This window comes from Papio anubis, chromosome 18 (genome assembly GCF_008728515.1).
Source record: "Papio anubis isolate 15944 chromosome 18, Panubis1.0, whole genome shotgun sequence".
NCBI lineage: Eukaryota > Metazoa > Chordata > Mammalia > Primates > Cercopithecidae > Papio > Papio anubis.
The window spans coordinates 23538805-23558938 of record NC_044993.1 but is presented as its reverse complement, the minus strand read 5'-3'; the positions used below and the strand labels follow the sequence as shown (position 1 = coordinate 23558938).

General features: G+C 48.3%; 1 protein-coding gene across 1 annotated transcript in view; it reads left to right on the top strand.

Annotated features, from left to right (window-relative positions):
- CDH5 (cadherin 5) overlaps positions 1–20134 on the top strand; it is a 38694-nt gene that overhangs the window by 7494 nt on the left and 11066 nt on the right. Inside the window, exons 2-7 of the mRNA XM_003916983.3 lie at positions 5606–5837; positions 13020–13308; positions 14761–14877; positions 15786–15950; positions 16830–17017; positions 18562–18809. Coding sequence (XP_003917032.1) covers positions 5625–5837; positions 13020–13308; positions 14761–14877; positions 15786–15950; positions 16830–17017; positions 18562–18809 — 1220 coding nt within the window. The 5' untranslated portion in view covers positions 5606–5624. The remainder of the gene's footprint in view (positions 1–5605; positions 5838–13019; positions 13309–14760; positions 14878–15785; positions 15951–16829; positions 17018–18561; positions 18810–20134) is intronic.

Below are 20134 nucleotides of genomic sequence, written 5' to 3'. Positions count from 1 at the left end.
ATAACTTACTCTACCTCTCTGAGCCCCCATTTCTTTACCTGCAAAATGGGAATACAGACAACTACCTAGAAGGGTTGTTGCAAGGTTTAAATACAATAACGTGTGCCTCCTCGGGGGAATGCTCAGGAATGTCAGCCCTCCCCCACCGTCCCAGTCAAGAAAGAACTGTCTTGGGAGGGTGCTCAAGGCTCTGGTATGGGGGTGCAAATGGGATTACATGATCCCTGGCTCCCAAATGCCCCCAACCCAAGGTCCTGCCCCTCACCAACAGCTGACTGATGAGAGCTGAGCACTCAGACCTCCCTCTGTCCTGGCAAATGACACACAGGTGCTGTGGGGTGACTCTGCGAGAGCCAGTCCCAGCCCTGTTGGAGGGCAGGAGCTTGAGGGTGGCCCATGTGCTCCAAGGGACTTCTCTCCAGAGCTAGCAGCAGGGCCCCTGCTGGACACAGAACAGAATCCAAGGGGCTTTTCTGCACCTTCAGAGAACTTACTCTACCTCTCTGAGCCCCCATTTTGTTATGTGGGGCCAGGCAAAGCCCACTGAGGAGTTAATGTCCCCCCAGGAGCCATGTGGTCCCAGCCTGTGATTGGTGGACTCTGCCTTGCTGAAGTCTGGTGTAGGTATAGTCATGCATCTTTTTTTTTTTTTCCCCAAATCAAAGAAGGAACCTCGTTTTATTCTGAATGTGTTAGTTTTGACCCCCTTCACCCTGAAATTTTCTTTCTTTAAAAATTTTTTTGGCTGGGCGCGGTGGCTCAAGCCTGTAATCCCAGCACTTTGGGAGGCCGAGACTGGCGGATCACGAGGTCAGGAGATCGAGACCATCCTGGCTAACACGGTGAAACCCCGTCTCTACTAAAAGATACAAAAAATTAGCCGGGCGAGGTGGTGGGCGCCTGTAGTCCCCGCTACTCGGGAAGTTGAGGCAGGAGAATGGCGTGAACCCGGGAGGCAGAGCTTTCAGTGAGCTGAGATCCGGCCACTGCACTCCAGCCTGGGCGACAGAGCGAGACTCCATCTCAAAAAAAAAAAAAAAAAAATTACTTATTTATTTTTATGACTATACTTTAAGTTCTAGGGTACATGTGCACAATGTGCAGTTTTGTTACATATGTATACATGTGCCATGTTGGTGTGCTGCACCCGTTAACTCGTCGTTTACATTAGGTGTATCTCCTAATGCTATCCCTCCTCCCTCCCCCCGAGCCCACGGCAGGCCCCGGTGTGTGATACGCATCTTAATGACTGGGATACACTCTGAAAAACGAGTTCAGGTGATTTCGCTGTTGTGCAAACATCAGAGTGTGCTTACACAAACAAATCTGGATCGTATAACCTGCTGCACACCTGGGCTGGATGGTACAGTCTATTGCTCTTAGGCTCCATACCTGTGCAGCATGGTACTATACTAAATGCTGTAGCCAATTTTAACACGACAGCAAGTATTCATGTATCTAAACATATCTAAATACAGGCAAGATACAGTAAAAATCCCATGTAAAAGATAAAAAAGGAACCTGTAATCCCAGCACTTTGGGAAGCCAACGCAGGAGGGTCACTTGAGGCAGGAGTTCAAGACCAGCTTGGGCAACACAGGAGGGCAACATAGACCCCTCCGCACTCCAACCATCTCTACAAAAAAATTTAAAAATTAGCCAGATGTGCTGGCACGTACCTCCTCACGGGGCTGAGATGGGAGAATTGCTTGAGCCCAGGAGTTTGAGGCTGTAGTGAGCCACACATACATTCATATTCCACTCCACACACATTCACACCACACTCCAGCCTGGGTGACAGAGGGAGACTCAATCTAAAAAAAAAAAAAAAAAAAAAAAAAAAAAGAGAGAGAGATAAAAAATGGTATACCTCTCTGTGGTACTTACCGTGAGTGGAGCTTCCAGGACTAGAAATTCCTCTGGGCGAGTCAGGAAGTGAGTGGCCTACGACATCACTTCACCCTGCCATAGACTTAATAAACACTGTACACTTAGCTTCACTAAATTTACTTAAAAATATTTTTCTCTCATCACTAAGAAATTAACTTTAGTTTACTATTAGGGTAGTGCAAAAGTAATTGCTGTTTTTACCATTAAAAAAAAAAAAAAGCCACCAGGTGCGGTGGCTCATGCCTGTAATCCCAGCACTTTGGGAGGCTGATGCGGGCGGATTGCCTGAGGTCAGGAGTTTGAGACCAACCTGGCCAACATGGTGAAACCCCGTTTCTACTAAAAATACAAAAAAAAAAAAAAAAAAAGATTAGCCAGGCGTGGGGTCAGGCGTCTGTAGACACAGCCACTTGGGAGGCTGAGCCAGGAGAATGACTTGCACCTGGGAGGCAGAGGTTGCAGTGAGCTGAGATCGCACCACTGCACTCCAGAACAAAACTTGTCTCAAAGGAAAAATAATAAATAAATAAATAAAGCACACAATTACTTGTGTACCACCCTAATATAACATTTTTTATAAAGTTGGTCTACACTAGCATCACCCCAAACACAAGTAATGACTTGTGCTACGACGTCACGATGGCTGCGGTGTCACTAGGGCAGAGGAGTTTTTAGCTCCATTAAAACCTTAGGGGACCACAGTCGTATGTGCAGTCCATTGTTGACCAGAAAGTCATTTTGCAGCACACGACTGTTATTTATCCATTTGACTGCTGGCTGCGGTCAGCCATGGGGATCACTAACCCGTCCCAACAGGCCCCAGGAAAGAGAAAACCACATTCCCGTTCACTGTATTAGAGATAGGGTTCCCAGCTGGAAACAGAGCAAACCCTGGGAGGCCAATTGAAGAGATTTTATGAAGGGACTGCTACAGAGAGGTGGGCTGCCTTAAGGAAACCAACCACTGCCTGCACAGAGGTAGGCTCGGATGTTGAGGTGCCCAGAGACCAGCAACAGCGCTTCTGCCTGGAATTCCCTTCCCTTTCCTGGCAGTCCTGTGGCTGGCACTCAGATGTGGGCTGAAACGTCAGCTCTCCCAGAGGCCTTCCTGGCCTCACAGGCCCAGTCAGCTGCCCCCTCACTCTCTGTGGCACCTCCCATTGTAATTCCTTGAACATCTCTGATCGCCAACTGATATGTTTCCTCATTGACTTACTTATTTTCCTGTTGTTCCCATTATTGCACACTCCCCAAGAGCAGGCTCCATCTGTCTCACTCACTGAGGCACCCCCACTGCCTAGCATGGAGCCCATCATGCAGTAGGCACCCAGCACCTATCAGCTCAGAGCCTGGGCGCTCACCCCGTCCTGTTTGCCCTGAGAACTCTCCCTCTCCCTGTTTCTCATTTTCGCTTCTGTCTGTTTCACTTTGTCATCTTTGAGTCACTTCTCATTTGAGGGAGGAAGAAAGAATCAAGACTTGCACTTCCTTTCTGGACAAAGAAGGAAATGAGCCACAGGGTCTGGACCCAGTGAGGCTGGGGTAGGGGTCATGCCTGCCGCCTCCCCTAAGTCAGGGACCAGCTTCTTGGCCAGGACTCCCAATCTGCCCCCCTTCTTCTCTAAGCCTTTGCTCACCACCTTCCTCCTGCCTAGAGCATCCTTCAAGGGCCTCAAGTCTCTTCCAGGTTGATCCCCTCATTTATGGCTGAGGAAACTGAGGCCCAGAGGGGTCAGGGCATCCCCCAGGCATATGGCACCTGCATTCTGGGGCCTATCCCCACCCGGGGAGTCCACTTCCTCCAGGGCCAGAGACAGGAACCAGAAGGCAGGGGCCGTCGATACTAAAATCAGTGGGTCCAGAGGTCAGCTGGCCCAGCACAGACACCCTCAGCCCTCACTGAGGTCAGCCCGGCGCCAGTAAATCAGGGGAAATGTTACTAGAGTTTACAAACCTCTTGTGATGTACAGAGTCCAGCCTCTCCCTGTGGCCAGGCAGGAGACAGTCAAGGGAGGAGGCCATCCCATCCAGCACCTTGTAGATCCTTATGTGCCTCCAGATGTGAGCCCTGGTTCCCTCTCCCACCCACCTGTTCTTCCTCTACATCATCCCAGGAGCTGCAAGTCAGTAACACAGGGACCCCGGAGGGTGGAAAGACAGAGTCAGGGCTGAGAGAACATGCTAATGGCCAAGGTCACAGCCCGCACTCCTCATGGGGCAGTAGAGAAAACCCCTGTTCCTGGAATTCAGCATGAAGCCAGGCCTTGATCTCTGGTTAACCCACATCCGTACCCTACAGACCTGCCTTCGAGACTGTGCATCCTGTGCAACTGTACAGGGCTTGCATTTCAAAGGGCCTCATGCTTGGTTTAATGTTCTGTCTCTTTCTTAAAATTCTTTTGCACTGGGCCACACAAATTATGAAGCCATTCCTATGAACCCAGACCCTCAACTCACCACCCCACCCACCCCTGCTCTTCTGACAGCAAAGCTGACCACTCACTGTAAGATCTGGAGTGAAGGGCTGGCCCTCAGGGTTAAGACAGTTGGATTTTCCTAAGAGCCTTCTGAAGACAGAATCAATGCAAAGTTGTCAAAGGGGCTTTCAGGCAGGAGGACGTCTGCCGAGAGGAGGCTTTAAATCCTACCCCATAGCAGCTGCTGGGACAAGGGAAGGCAGGAGGAAAGGACTTGAACTTCTGGGCCAGACAACCTTGGTTCAAATCCTGGCTGTGCTCCTTACAGTTTAGGTGATTTCAGGAATGTTCCGAAACCTCTCTGTACCTCTTCTGCAAAATGAGGGTTATCATTACACCAACCTGGAGGATGATGGGGAATATTAAATAGATAAGACATATAAAGTGCTTGAAACAGTGCCAGGCAAAAAATAAGTGCTTGATAAAGATTAGCTATCAGACACCTGGGTTCCCATCTGAGTCCCACCACTTACTACAATGTGAACTTAACATCTGTGTGCCTCAGTTTCCTCATTTGAACAATGAGGATAACCTGACCACCCAATGCCTGGGGACTTAGGAGCTGCCATTGGCATCAGCCTCACACCCTCTTCCTGGAGACCTTCCCCACAGGCCCTCCTGTGGGCTCCCATATCCCCTGCACTTGCTTCCATCCTAGCACAAGACTCACAGGTAGAAATGGTTTCCACATCTGTTTTCACCTTCCCCGTTCGGAATTCATCAAGGCATGAAGGGGGTCTGGTTCTGCTGGTGTCAGCAGACAGTGAAGGATGAAGCAGTGAATAGATAAAGGGAGTTCGGTTCCCTGTGGGAACTGCTCACACCCTTAGGCAGTGGCCACCACATGCGGGAGATGGCTCAGAGTGGTGGAAGAAATTATAGGGAAAGGACGCAAACCTTCTGGAAAGGTCAGAAGGTTTTGCATAACTTCGGGGAAGAATAAGCAGAAGGCAGCTGTTCTACCCTGAGGCAGAGGGTGAGAAGTAGGTACAAGGAAATGTAGGGAAATGTATCCTAAATGGGCTTGTTTACTCATGTTGTCCTAAAACCTACCTTTGCTCATCCCAGTGCCTGACTGCTCCCTGAAAGGGGGAATGATAATGTTAATTACCCGCAGATTACGTTTGCCCCAAGCTTTTAGCATTATAGCTAGCTGCTCTCATGCAAAATACCTGTGTCTAAGTACTCCTTTCATCCGTCACTCAGACAGAGTCTGAAAGTGTCTCCTCTTTCCCCAGATCTGTTCCTCCTGGGAAGATGCAGAGGCTCATGATGCTGGTCGCCACATCGGGCGCCTGCCTGGGCCTGCTGGCAGCGGCGGCAGCAGCAGCAGCAGCAGGTGCTAACCCTGCCCAACGGGACACCCCCAGCCTGCTGCCCACCCACCGGCGCCAAAAGAGAGACTGGATTTGGAACCAGATGCACATTGATGAAGAGAAAAACACCTCACTGCCCCATCATGTCGGCAAGGTAAGGCTCAAGCCCCAGGACAGGAGAAGCCATCAGCAGCTGGCCCATAGTGACAGTGGTGGTGGTGATGGCGATGGTGGCAAATAGATATTGTGGTGGTTGTAGGAGTGGAGATGATAAAGGTGAAGGTGGTAGCAATAGTGGTAGAACTCGTGGTGGTGGAAGGAGTGGTGGTAATGGTGGCGGTGGTGGTAGTGATAGTGATGGTGGTGAGGATGGGAAAGGGCAGGTGGTGGTGGGAGTGGTGGGAATGGTGGTGGTGGTGATGGTGGTGATGATAAAGGTGGTGGTTGTGATGGCTGTGGTGATGGTGGTGGTGATAAAGGGGTAGGTGGTGGTTGTTATGGTTGTGATGATGGTGGTGGTTGTGATGATGAAGTAATCAAAGTAAATGTCGTTTAATGTTAAGTAATAAGTAGTAATGTCAAAAATGAAATAGTAATTGTAATGTCGTGTCATCGTATCTCAAAATAAATGTCATTATAATAGTAATGTCGTCGTAAAACCATAACAATGTCGTAATGTCGTAATAATATCGCAATAAATGTCGTAAATAGATAAAGATAAATGTAAATAGTAAATAATAATGTCATCAAAAACAAGTAAAAATATAATTATCTCAAATAAATCATAATAAATCGTAAATGCGTATCAAAAAGTAGTAAAATTAATTATCGTAATAATAGTAATAATAAATAATAAATAATAAAATGCGTAAAGATAAAGAAAGGCGTCCGTAAATGCGTATCATAAATATCTCATCCAAAAGCTCATCGTCGTTAATAAATAAATCCTGTCGTCGTCATCATGGTAAAGGAGGTTAAGTGGTGGATTTGTGATGATGGTGATGGTGATGATGATGATAAAGGGGTAGGTGGTGGTTGTAATGGTGATGATGATGGTGATGATGATGGAAGTGATGATGATAGTGGTGATGGTGGTGAGGATGGGGAAGGAAAAGGTGGCAGTGGTGGTGACGGTAGTGATGGTAAAGGGGCAGGTGGTGGTTGTGATGGTGGTGATGATGGTGGTGGTAATGGTGATGGTAGTGGTGAAGGATAAGTGTTGATGGAGATGGTGGTGGTGATGATGGTAGTGACAAAAGATAAGTGTTGATAGTGGTGATAATGGAGGTGACGATGATGGTGGTGGAGCTGGTGGTGAACTCTATGGTTCAATTTCTCCCAGACCTTGGTCTGTAAACTAGATATCACTAACAGAAGGGCCATCCAGTGCCCAAGCTGAGGAGACTCGTCTGGCCTGGGGGTTCAAGGTTTAGGACAGGAGCAGCCAAGCCTGCCATGAAATTTTCCCATTTGAAAGATCAGAAAAGAACTGTGCAGCCTTCCACAAAATTGTGCTGAAGATGAAGTTAACCATCCAGGCCATATTTTTGTCAACTCCGGTCTAGGCCTTTGAACCTCCTCAAAAAGCCCTTCTCTCAGGCTATCCCTGGTTCCCTGTGACCCCACAAAGCTCCCCATATTCCACATCACCCGTAATGAGGTACCTGACCCAAGCCTGCCCTCCAGGGCAGGACCTCAGACTCTGACCCTCACTTTGTCCTCCTTTAAAACGTGTCTATCCCAAGCCCATCCTCCTAGAGCTCAGAGCATATCTGAGTGACTGCTGAATTGCCTCACCATGTCAAATTGTCATTGATGTCAAAGCCATCCAGTCTAATTGAAAGGAATGGTCCTAGTAGTGGAATTTCACACACAATGACAGGTAGATGGACTGTGTGCTTTCAGAATTTTCAATGAGGAGGAAAGTTTCCTTTGGGTGCATTAAAATCTCACTTTGTCAGCTTCTTGGAATCTAAATGATAGGTGCAAAAAAGAACATGTCAATGTACTGAAGAAAGGAAGGATCATTCCAAGCACTGGACTGGGTGCCAGAAAGATAACAACAGTGGGCTAAGGCAGACATGCTCCCCACCCTCATGGAGATGGCAGTCTAGAGCAGGGATCAGCAAACTACCCACTGCGGGCCCAATCCAGCCCACTGCCTGGACTTGCAAATACAGTTTTATCGGAACACAGCCACATTTATTCATTTACAGTTTGCCCACAGCTGCTTTCATGCTACAATGGCAAAGTTGAGTGGTGGTGACAAAGATCAAATGACCCATAAGTCTGCAAATACTTGCTCCCTGCCCTTTACAGAAACAGTTTACCCATCCTGGTCTAGAGGGGCAGCATACTTCAGACAAAGAATCCCACAAATGGTGTGGGGGTGCCCTCTGGCTGTAGATAAACAGACTGGAGAGGAACTTTTGATGGGAAGGCCCAGTCTGGCCATGGTACCAGAAATGCCCCAGCAGAGCTTGGTCTGCGGACCGGGTATAGGGCCATCCCATGCTCAGGCTGAGAAGGCCGGTGTGACCTCAGGGTTCAGGGTTTAGGGCAGGGCCAACCATGGCTGCCATGAAATTTTCCCATTTGGGAAATTAGGAAAGATCTGTGCAGCATTTGACAAAATTGGATGGGAATGGGGCCAGCTGGGGAATCTCCACTTGGAGCCCCACCCACAGCCAGCTGGCTGTGCCCATGGCTCCCAACAATAACTGGGATCTTGAAGTCCTCCAGCATGGCCACTCAAAGGGGGAGACACTTGCCCAGGGTCACACAAGGAGACCAGCACAGAGCCCCAAGGAGAACGCAGCCATAGGAAAACTGGCATTCCTGACTCTCAACACAAATGCGAGCTCTGTGTCATAGAGGAAAATGTCGTCAATCCACCTGCATCCTTCCTGGTGGGATAATTGTGCCTTGAATCAGCCTCTAAAAAGAATGTCTGACCTCAAGGAAAATCTGTGGAGTGAGTCAGGGAAAGTCCATAGAAAGTGGGGGCAACCTTTCAAGGGCTTGCCCAAGGGTCTCTAGCAGCAGGAAGAACGCCAGGCCTGCTGTCATTTGCCAACAGCGTTCACTTAGCCCTGGCGTGGGGCTGGGTCTCCGAGGAACCACGAGGGGTCGTCACACTGGGAAAAAACAAGGGTGTGTGGAAAAGGCAAGGACAGGGCTCCAAGGATCACCTCCAGCTCCTGAGGATGTCATCCGAGGCAAGGAAGTCCCTGTTTATCAAGGTCAGAGCCTGGAGCCTTTGTTTACAGACGTGACTGAACAATGGGAGCAAGTCCTGAGCTGCCTTCTGAACCCACAAATATGGGTTTTTGGCATTGAGATGTTATGTTTAAATACAGTGATCTTAGAAAACAGGGGTGGGAGGAGTGGAGGCTCCCAGAAACCCATAACCCTCATCTAATCATCAGAAAAACAGCAGACAAATTCCAACAGAGGGGCATCCTGCAAAATACCTGACTCGTACTCCTCAAAACTGTCAAGGTCATCAGAAACCAATGAAAGTCTAAGAAACTATCACAGCCATGAGGTGCTTAAAGAAACATGATAACTCAGTGGAATGTGGTATCCAGTGTGGAATCCTGAAATAGACAAAAGATATTGGGTAAAAAATAAATAAAAAATAAAAAACTGAGGAACTCTGCATAAACTATGCCCTCTGGTAAATAATAATGCATCCGTATTGGTCCACTAATTATAACAAATGCACCACACTCATGTAAGACGTTCATACTCCAGGAAAAAGAGGAGCAGGCGTCTGGGAACTCTCTGCCCTAGTTTCTTAATTTTTCTGTAAATCTGGAACTGTTCTAAAAAATAAAGTCTAGGGAAGAAAAATTGAAGGGAAGGAAAACAGAAACTGGACACTCATATGAAATTGTATGCAGAACTCCAATCACACAGATCCAGGCTGATTTCCTCCCTCCATGCTCCCTGCCCTGGTGGGTCCTAACACATTCACCCAGAGCCCAGTTGGAAGACCACCATCTTATCCTCACCTTGAGCAGCTCACACAGGGCCCCAGACTGTCCCCTTCTCTTTGAGACTCCACTGTCCTCACAGGTCACCGGTTACAGAACTGAGGCACAGCTTCTTGCCTCTAGTCCAGCTGTTCATCATGCATCCCAGCCACTGGGCCTTAGTACCTCCTCATGAACCCACCTGCCCCCTGCACGCCACAGCCCTGCTCCAAGATGCTTGTCGCTGCCCACCTCTCTCCCACCCTGCCCAACCAAGGGGGCGATCCTCACTCCCTGTCTCCACTTCCTCCCCTTCTAGACTTTTCCCTAGGCTGCATCATCTAACTTCCCACCCTATCAACCCCTGTCACTGCCCTCACTGAGGGCTCCAATGACTGCACTGCTGCTAAACCCTGGGGACACTTTCCAGACCTCATGGGATGTGGCCATACCCTTCTGGAATCTCCCTCTTCTTTCTTGAGACCCCAGCCTCTTTGAGTTCTCTGGAGGAGTCCAGCCCTTTTTTTTTTTTTTTATGAGAGTCAGAGTCTCACTCAGTCACCCAGGCTGGAGTGCAGTGGCGTGATCTTGGCTCACTGCAACCTCTGCCTCTGGGGCTCAAATGATCCTCCTTGCTCAGCCTCCCAAGTAGCTGGGACTACAGGCGTGTGCCACCACAGCCAGCTAATTTTTTTTTTTTCTGTATTTTTAATGGAGATGGGGTTTCACCATGTTGGCCAGGCTGGTCTCAAACTCCTGACCTCAAGTGATCCACCCACCTTGGACTCCCAAAGTGCTGGGATTATAGGCGTGAGCCACCGCACCCACCCGAGCCCAGCCTTTTTAAGAGTCCTTACCAGATGCCTTCACGTAAAATCCCTTGCTCTATTTGACCTTAAATCATGTGAGGCAGACTCAGTAGCTTATGCCTGTAATCCCAGCATTCTGAGAGACCAAGGCAGGAGAATTGCTTGAGCCCAGGAGTTTGAGAACAGCCTGGACAACATAGTGAGACCCCATCTCTACAAAAAAATACAAAAATTAGCCAAGCTTGGTGGTGCACACCTGTAGTCCCACCTACTCCAGAGGCTGAGGCAGAAGGATCGATTGAGCTCAGGAAGGGGAGGTTGTAGTGAGCCAACACTGTACCACTGTACTCCAACCTGGACTACAGAGTGAGACCCTGTCTCAAAAAAATAAAAAGAGGTTGGGCGTGGTGGCTCACACCTGTAATCACAGCACTTTGGGAGGCTGAGGCAGACAGATCGCTTGAGGTCAGGAGTTTGAGACTAGCATGGCCAACATGGTGAAATTCCGTCTCTACTAAAAATAGAAAAATTAGCCAGGCGTGGTGGCACGTGCCTGTAATTCCAGCTACTGAGGAGGCTGAGGCAAAATAATCACTTGAACCCAGGAGGTGGAGGTTGCAGTGAGCCAAGATCATGCCACTGCAGTCCAGCCTGGGCAACAGAGCTAAACTCCATCTCAAAAAAAAAAAAAAAAAGCAATGTTGCACTTCCTCAGCGTGCTGGCCTCTGAGGCTGCAAACCTAGGTCCTGAGAGCCAAATGGGATCTGTGCCCTCTGTTCTCCTAGTGGGAGCCTGGCACCTCCCAGGCACCCAGGTATATTTTTTAATTGAATAGAATTCTATTTTGGGGACATACTAATCTTCTATGAGAGTATCATTGTATATGCATAAAATACTATTCTACGGGAACTGTACTGTTCCTAATATTTTCTGTTTCTATGATTCTTTAAATGGAATGTTTAGCAATTCTAGCCTTCTAAGATCCTCTAATCTGTGGCTCTATTATTAATAATTATTAACTAGCACTTATTGAGCCCTGTTTCGTGTAAGATGCTTTACATATATTATTTTCCAAATCTTATTCCTTGGGACATGAACAGTACATGTTACACAGAAAAATGGTTCTGTGGCCTGAGAAGTATGGAAAATCCTGAGTTACACAAAGTTCACTGGAGTTCTCTTCTGCAGAGCTGTACATTGTAAATCTCCAAGAAGAGAATATTTTATATACCATTTCCTGTACTGGGCCCAGGGGTGTGCTGATAAATGTTTGACAACTGGCTGTCCAGGGGAAAGGGTTTGATTTGTAGTGCTTGCCAATTTCCACAGTGTAAATACTCTCAACATGTCTCATTTCAAGCTATCGATGTGATGTCATCGAAGGCCAAGACAAGATGGGAGAAGATACTCATGAGTGCATCATTATTTAGTATTTCCATCATACAGATACCATAAACACAGATAACCTCAAAATGTAGTCCAAGGTAGCAAAATAATTAGGAAGCGATGAATTCTGGGAATTTGTTGTTTTTCATATGATTTATTTAATTGTAAGTTTACATAATTTAATTTGTAATAATGGCTGTATTTAACAATCACCTCACAAATATTCCTGAAAATTTAAGCTGGTTCTCAAAAGCCAAGCTGATACAATCCAGTGCCAGCACACCACTGGCTAGGACCCCATCTTTGTGTGGAACAGCAAAAGAGTTCAGTGTTTCCCAGAACTCATCTTCAAAGGTGCTGTTCTACTCAGAGCAAAGCAACATCAGAAGCGATATTATTTCCGTTTTACAAGTGAGGTAACTAAAACTCAGAGAGGTTAAGTGACTTCTACAGGGCAAAAATATCCTTTGCCTTCCAATGGCACCAAGTATATTTTTCCACTCAAAAAAAAAAAGTTTTCTAAGCACCTACTCTGTTCAGGCACCATTCTAGGCATATTGGGACTCTGCCAGGCAACTCACACCATGAGAACAATTCATTGGTGACTAGTCAGAGGTTCTTTTTGGCTTTTTAAAAATTTTATTTTCGGGGGTACATGTCCATGTTTGTTACATGTATATTGCATACTGGTGGGAATTGGGCTTCTAGCGTACCCATTACCCAAATAGTGAGCATTATGGCCAATAGGTTATTTGTCAACGCTCACCCTTATCCCAACCTCCCCTCTATGGGAATCCCCAGTGTCGATTATTTCAATTTTTATGGTCATATGTACCAATTGTTTAGCTCCTACTTATAAATGAGAATATGTGGTGTTGGATTTGTTGCTTCTGGGTTAGTTCACTTAGGTTCATTTAGGATTATGGCCTGCAGCTCTATCCATGTTGCTGCAAAGGACATGATTTTATTCTTTTTTATGGCTGCCAGAGGTTCTTGATAAAAACCTCAGTGTCACACTTAGAGACCCTGGCCAGCACCACACACACCACAAACACACATGCACACACATGCACATGCATACTTGTGTACACATTCTCATTCACATACTCTCACATGCAGCCGCCGCCACCCATTCCCAGTTCACGTCACCTCTTCTTTTCTAGATCAAGTCAAGTGTGAGTCGCAAGAACGCCAAGTACCTGCTCAAAGGAGAATTTGTGGACAAGGTCTTCCGGGTCGATGCAGAAACAGGAGACGTGTTTGCCATTGAGAGGCTGGACCGGGAGAACATCTCAGAGTACCACCTCACTGCTGTCATTGTGGACAAGGACACTGGCGAAAACCTGGAGACTCCTTCAAGCTTCACCATCAAAGTTCATGACGTGAATGACAACTGGCCTGTGTTCACACATCGGTTGTTCAATGCGTCCGTGCCTGAGTCATCGGCTGTGGGTACGTTGTATGCCCACTCTGTCCTCCTTCTTCTCCCTCCTCCCTCCCTCATCCCCAACCTGGGGGCACCTCTCACATCAGCCACTTCACTGCCTGGGGTAGGAATCCAGTGAGTTCAGGGCAGTGATTGTAAGGCCTGTGTTGCCACTTTATATGATTTGAAAGAAACTCTAGTTCCTAACAAGCTCTGATCTGGCCACAGGCTGAGCTCTGACCCTAGTCCTAGACCTAGCCCTGATCCTAATCATGGACTGAGCCCTGACTACAGGAACCTGGCCCCTCTGATCCCGATCAAGGACTGAACCCTATCACGAAGTCACAGACTCAAGTCTGATCCTGGGATCATGGATCGAGCCCCGACTCCCAGTCATAGACCGAGCCCCCGATCCTGATCATGGACTGGTCTCGACTTAGTCATAGATTGCCCCATCCTGATCATAGACTGAGCCTCTGATCCTGGATCATCATGGATCAGATCCTGGACTCTGGGGTCTCTAGACTCCAGCCTCTGATCCTAATCATGGACCGAGCCCTTGACTCACAACAACCTAGCCCTGATCCTGATCATGGACTGAACCCTGACGCTAGTCATAGACTAAGCCCTGATCCTGATCATGGACTGAGCCCTGACCCTAGTCATAGACTGAGCCCTGATTCTGATCATGGACTGAATCCTGCCCCTAGTCATAGACTGTGCCCTGATTTTGATCATGAACTCACCCCGGCCATCAGAGGCACAAACGTATCTCACTACTCTTTGGAACAAACTCCACCCACTGCCTCTGACTCTCAGGACTAGCACACAAAGAGTATAGCCTTTACATGTGAAGACTGTCATGGCCTGCCACTAAGGCAAAAGGATTCATCTCTAGGGGCCATGCAGGAGTGGTGTGGGGAACAGAGCACTAGCCCCAGGGTGTGTCACCAGCCTGGGCTCTGGGCTCAGGAGGTTATCACTCTACCTCTTCAGAACCCCCCAGACTCCAGGGGGTGCCAGAAAAGAGCTTCCCTCCTCACCCCCTTAGTCCAGAGTCTCCAGCCAGGGCCCTAGGACCAGATCTTTCGGTTGAGTGTGTGATCCTGGAGTTCAAGGGGATGCGAGAAGTGACACCACCCCTTTGGGGGCACCTTTCCAGGAGAGGGAGAAGCAGCTCATTGCTGTCCTCGGTGTCTCTCCCTAACCCCAACCCTCTACCCCCTCCATCTTTTCCCCAGGGAGCACACAAGCCACCTGATCTCTTTGACCCCTTCAAGGTTGACCTGGCTGGGCTTCCACTGCCACCAGCACTTTGCCCCCATGCAGGCTCCTCAGAAAATAAAACAGCCTTTTCTTCCCAGGACCTGGGGGAGGTAGGGACAGAGCACAGCCTGAGCCCCATCTGCTGTCTTCCAGGAATGGGGTAAGGGACCTTGTAGTCACAAGTCAGTAACCCCAGGATTCTCTCTCTGCAGGGACCTCGGTCATCTCTGTGACAGCAGTGGATGCAGACGACCCCACTGTGGGGGACCACGCCTCTGTCATGTACCAAATCCTGAAGGGGAAAGAGTATTTTGCCATCGATAATTCTGGTCTGTGTGACTAACACTCCTGGACAGTCACTGACTTGGAGGGACGAGGGGAGGTGGATACTCCAGGTGCATGTGCTAAGGGAAGTCCAGGCTGACAGGTGTCACTGCCACTGAACCACACTGTGCCATGGAAGTAGTCAGTATCATACATAAAGACAAGGCGGCTGGTCAAGGGAGAAGGAAGCAGGCAGGTGCCCAAGACATGGACTCAAGTCCAGGGAACAAAATCAGGATCTCGTTACCCAAGAAGTGACCAAGGGGTAGCAGAGGATGCTGGCTAGCTGCTCTGGGTGCAGGTTCAGACAGATCTGGATTCCAAAGCCAGCTCTGCTACTCACCCCCTCTAGAGACCTTGGGCAAATCAACTAACTTCTGCAAGCCCTAGTTCCCTCATCTAGGAAGTGGGAATGCTTATATTTATATTGTATGGTAGCTGTAAAGTTTGAGTTAGATTGTATAACAAGGCCCATAGTAATTGCTCATGTGGTGACTTAACAAAAAATGTAAGGACTGACTCTTGCGAGCAAGACAGAAGTCCAGTGGAACTGTCTTTCAGAGAGATGGCAAATATGTAGCACAGATACCACTACTATGCTACAGTGCAACAAGGCAGACATCGCTAATCTATCACAGAACTCTTTCCCTTTGAGCCTAGATATGGCCTCATGGTCTTTGTCAACACAATATTTCAGGTGGTGAGAACCAATACTGAACCCAACTATTGGGCCAGCTTCGGCCTCACAGTATACACCATGGAGGTAGTGGGTTGTAGACTCACAGTTCTCAGCCCCAGGTGCACAGTGGAATCACCTGGGAAGCTCTTAAATCGGGTTCTCTCTGGGCAGGCTCCAGGCGTCAGTATTTTCTAGAAGCTGGTAACATGGCTCCTGCTGGGACTCTTTTTGCAGGACGTATTGTCACAATAACCAAAAGCTTGGACCGAGAGAAGCAGGCCAGGTACGAGATCGTGGTGGAAGCGCGAGATGCCCAGGGCCTCCGGGGGGACTCGGGCACGGCCACCGTGCTGGTCACTCTGCAAGACATCAATGACAACTTCCCCTTCTTCACCCAGAGTGAGCCCCTCCTCTAGGGCCCTGGGAAGGGGGGCTGGGATACCCCAGACTCAGTGACTTGGGGCTCTGGGAGAAGAGTTACAAATCCCTTTACCTCTCCCTCTATCCCAGGGTAGGCCTGATGCCCAAAGGAGTCCTTTGGGTGAAGGGAGGGGCCCTGTTTCCATCCCAGTACCGCATTCCCAAGGCCATCCTGCTGCCCCCTGCCACAATCCCCTCATAGGCCAGAGGGAAATCCCACTCCTTGCTGGGTGCCACCACTGTACGATGTCCCACCATGAGACACAAGCAGTTTCACCAAGATCCCATGGGCTTGTAAAATCAAAGCCCTGAGACTCAGGTCCCAGCTAGAAATTCCCACAAGCCAGTGAACATGGGGACAGCAAAGTTCTATATCCAGAGCCAGGGCTGGGCCCTGACCCCACCTACAGACTGATCCTCCCCACAAAGAATGTCTGATGAGAGCTTTTCCCATACCCTGGGGCAGATGGCTCTCGCTTGCAACTCCCAGTGCTGATGCTGTCGTTCAGTCATTCAGCTGCCCTAGAGACAGGCCAGTTGTCCTGAAGTGGCTTCCTTGTACATGGCATAAGCTCCCTGAAGGCAGGACTTGTCTCTCTTGTCCATTGATAGGTCCCCTAGCAAAGTGCTTGGCATATAATAGGTGCTTAATAGCTATTTATTGGATGGAGGGATAGATGGATGGACACACAGATAGGGAAGACCCTCTTTACCTTGAGAATCCCCGGGATATTATTATTTATGATTATTTTATTATGCCCATTTCTTGTCTCAAAATATGTTAGAATAGCTGAAAGAGACAATCGCCTTGTCTATCTCATTAACCCAATGCCCTTTCGGGTACTCTGTTTGCATCAGCCAAGTACACATTTGTCGTGCCTGAGGACACCCGTGTGGACACCTCTGTGGGCTCTCTGTTTGTTGAAGACCCAGATGAGCCCCAGAACCGGATGACCAAGTATAGCATCTTGCGGGGCGACTACCAGGACGCTTTCACCATTGAGACAAACCCCACCCACAACGAGGGCATCATCAAGCCCATGAAGGTTTGTAGGCCAATGGTAACAACATCAAACATGGGGCTTGGGGCTCTTGGCACCCACAGATCCTGCCTGGGGGTTGCTCTTGGGCCAGAGACCATCAAAGGACCATCAAAGCTCCCAGCTGGTCATGTGTTCATGGAGACTGTGATCCAGTGTCTTAGGGCAAGTTACTCGGGAAGCAGATCTTAAGGCAAAGATTGGGTATAAATCATTTATCTGGGAGGTGACCCCAGGAAGCCCCAGGAGCAATGACCCTTTTGGGGGGTCAGTGTGGAAAATATCTCAGAGTTGCAGCAGCTGAGGGTGAGGGAGCTGGGGTATTTATACACCCACTTCCTGTAGCGTTGACAGGACTGCTCCTGGAGGTTTTACCTCTCTGGCACTTTCTGGCCTGCCCTGTGTCCTGGCCAGTAGAAATCCATCAGCATGAAGAAAACAGTGAGTAATTGTGATGAAATGGATGGCCACTGACAATGGATGCTGCTGACAGTCAGAGAAGCCAGATGAACTGAATCTGGAAGAGGAGGGAGAGCACCTGTGGGGCGCATTAAAAAATGCCTCTGGAATGGCCATGCAGAGGACTGCAAGTCCTGGGCCTGAGTCCTTCTCTGACCCAGCCCCATGCTGAGGCCTGGAAACACCAAGGAGACGCAGACACAGCCTCCAGTGTCAGCAAATCTCTCAGCAAATGGGGAAGACATATGCATGAACAAAAAAAGTATAGCCAGGTGTAAGTGATACACAGCAGCTCTGAACAGGGAGCAATTACCTCTGCTGGGAGGGGTTTCTGAGAGAGCATCTGATTACCTTCTGTTTGGCTTCCTGAGGGATGAGTAGGAGTTTTCTAGGCAGGCAAGGGCAGGAGAAGCATCTTGAGCAAAGGTATAAAGAAAAAGCATGTCTGACCGGGCCTGGTGGCTCACGCCTGTAATCCCAGCACTTTGGGAGGCCAAGGCAGGTGGATCACCTGAGGTCAGGAGTTTGAGACCAGCCTGGCCAATATGGTGAAATCCTGTCTCTATTTAAAATACCAAAATTAGCTGGGCGTGGTGGCAGGTGCCTGTAATCCCAGCTACTTAGAAGGCTGAGGTAAGAGAATCGCTTGAACCTGGGAGGCAGAAGTTGCAGTGAGCCGAGATCGCACCATTGCGCTCCGATCTGGCACCAAGAGTGAGACTCTGTCTCAAAAACAAAGAAAAAGCCTGTCCTTAAGGACCTGTGGGTAGAACCACTAGTGATGCCCTTAAGAGTAGGACCATAGTTGATCCATTGCATGTCCCAAACGCTGGAAACAGAGCCAGGCAAAGAGCCAGGGTTGTGGGTGTGGCCATGAGGCTGCTGAGATGAAATGGGGAGCAGCTGAAAACAGACATTAGGCCCAGCTGCTGTCTTGATGACCTCAGAAATATCACTTGTCAAGGCCATGGGCCCCTCATCTATAAAATGGGTGTCGTCCTGGTACTACCTTGCACAGTTGCTGTGCAGATCATGTGCCACCCACATGCTTGGCCCAGAGCAGGCACTCACCATCCTTTTTTCTTATGCAGCCTCTGGATTACGAATACATCCAACAATATAGTTTCATTGTCGAGGCCACAGATCCCACCATCGACCTCCGATACCTGAGCCCTCCCGCCGGAAACAGAGCCCAGGTCATCATAAACATCACAGATGTGGACGAGCCCCCCATCTTCCAGCAGCCTTTCTACCACTTCCAGCTGAAAGAAAACCAGAAGAAGCCTCTGATTGGCACAGTGCTGGCCATGGACCCCGACGCGGCTAGGCATAGCATTGGGTAAGGGCATTGGGTAAGCATTGTCGATGAGGATGATGAGGACAATCCGGCCTGGATGTGCCTATGCCTGCTGGTCTGCGGCCAGGACTCACAGAGGGGAACTGGCTTCTCCTGGCACTTACGGGGAAAGTGACAGAGGCAAGATAAGAAGCCCAAGCTCTTGCACTTGGCAGCCTGGCATCTTGACCTGCGCAGGCTCCCCCACCTAGCATGGTCCTGGGCATCCAGAGCTACTTGTCCTCTGTCCCGCCTTGAAGGCTTGTTCTCTGCACCACAGCTCTCACCAGTCCTATGTGGTAAGATCTGACAGTCAAGAGAGCAACCAATCAGATGACACACCAGAGACATTAAAACTGTATTCTTGAATCTATCTCCCCCAAACCACAAAAGTAAGAAGTGTTCATTTCATACGGTGAAACAACACAAAGATCTACCAAGAAAACATTGATAACCCCCACTGTCAGATAACTCATGTTCGTGACCTGACCTGGTCCTATTGCTCCTTTCTTTTCATGACCACACAAATATATGGATGCATTTGTGGTGGGTTTGTTGTTGTCTGTTTGCTTTTGGTGTTTGATTGTTTTAAATTTTTTTTGGATCATGTCATGCTCATTTCATCGATATTTGCTCTTCTATCTTAACTAAATTTCTCTTTTACAATATTTAGAAAAAAATGATATTGTTCCAACAGATACTTTTTAAAGCCATATAATATGCAATAGTAAGTATAAATTCAATTAAATTTAATTTTATTGCAGATGAATAGCAGATTTTGCCAGCACCATTTACTAAATATTATAATAATAAGTTATCATTTTCCCACCTTTGTTATATACTAAGTTCTCTGTATATACCTGAATCTACTTCTAATTCTCTGTCCTATCTATTGTTCTATAGCAAAGCCATTCTATTTTATTCTACTAGCTTGTATAAGTCCATTCTCCTATAAAGAAATAGTTAAGACTGGGTAATTTATAAAGAAAAGAGGTTTAATTGGTTCACATTTCCACAGGCTATACAGGAAGTATAGTGGCTTCTGCTTCTTGGGAGGCCTCAGGAAACTTACAATCCTGGGAAAGTAGGCATGTCTTACATGGCCAGAACAGGAGTGGGAAGGGAGTTGTTACACACTTTTCAACAACCTGATCTCATGATAACTCACTATCATGAGAACAGAACCTAGGGGATGGTGCTAATCCATTCATGAGAACTCTGCCCCATCTATCCACTTCCTACCAGGGCCCACCTCCAACACTGGGAATTACATTTCGACATGAGATTCGGTGGGGGGGACATAGATCCAAACCATATAGCTTTACACT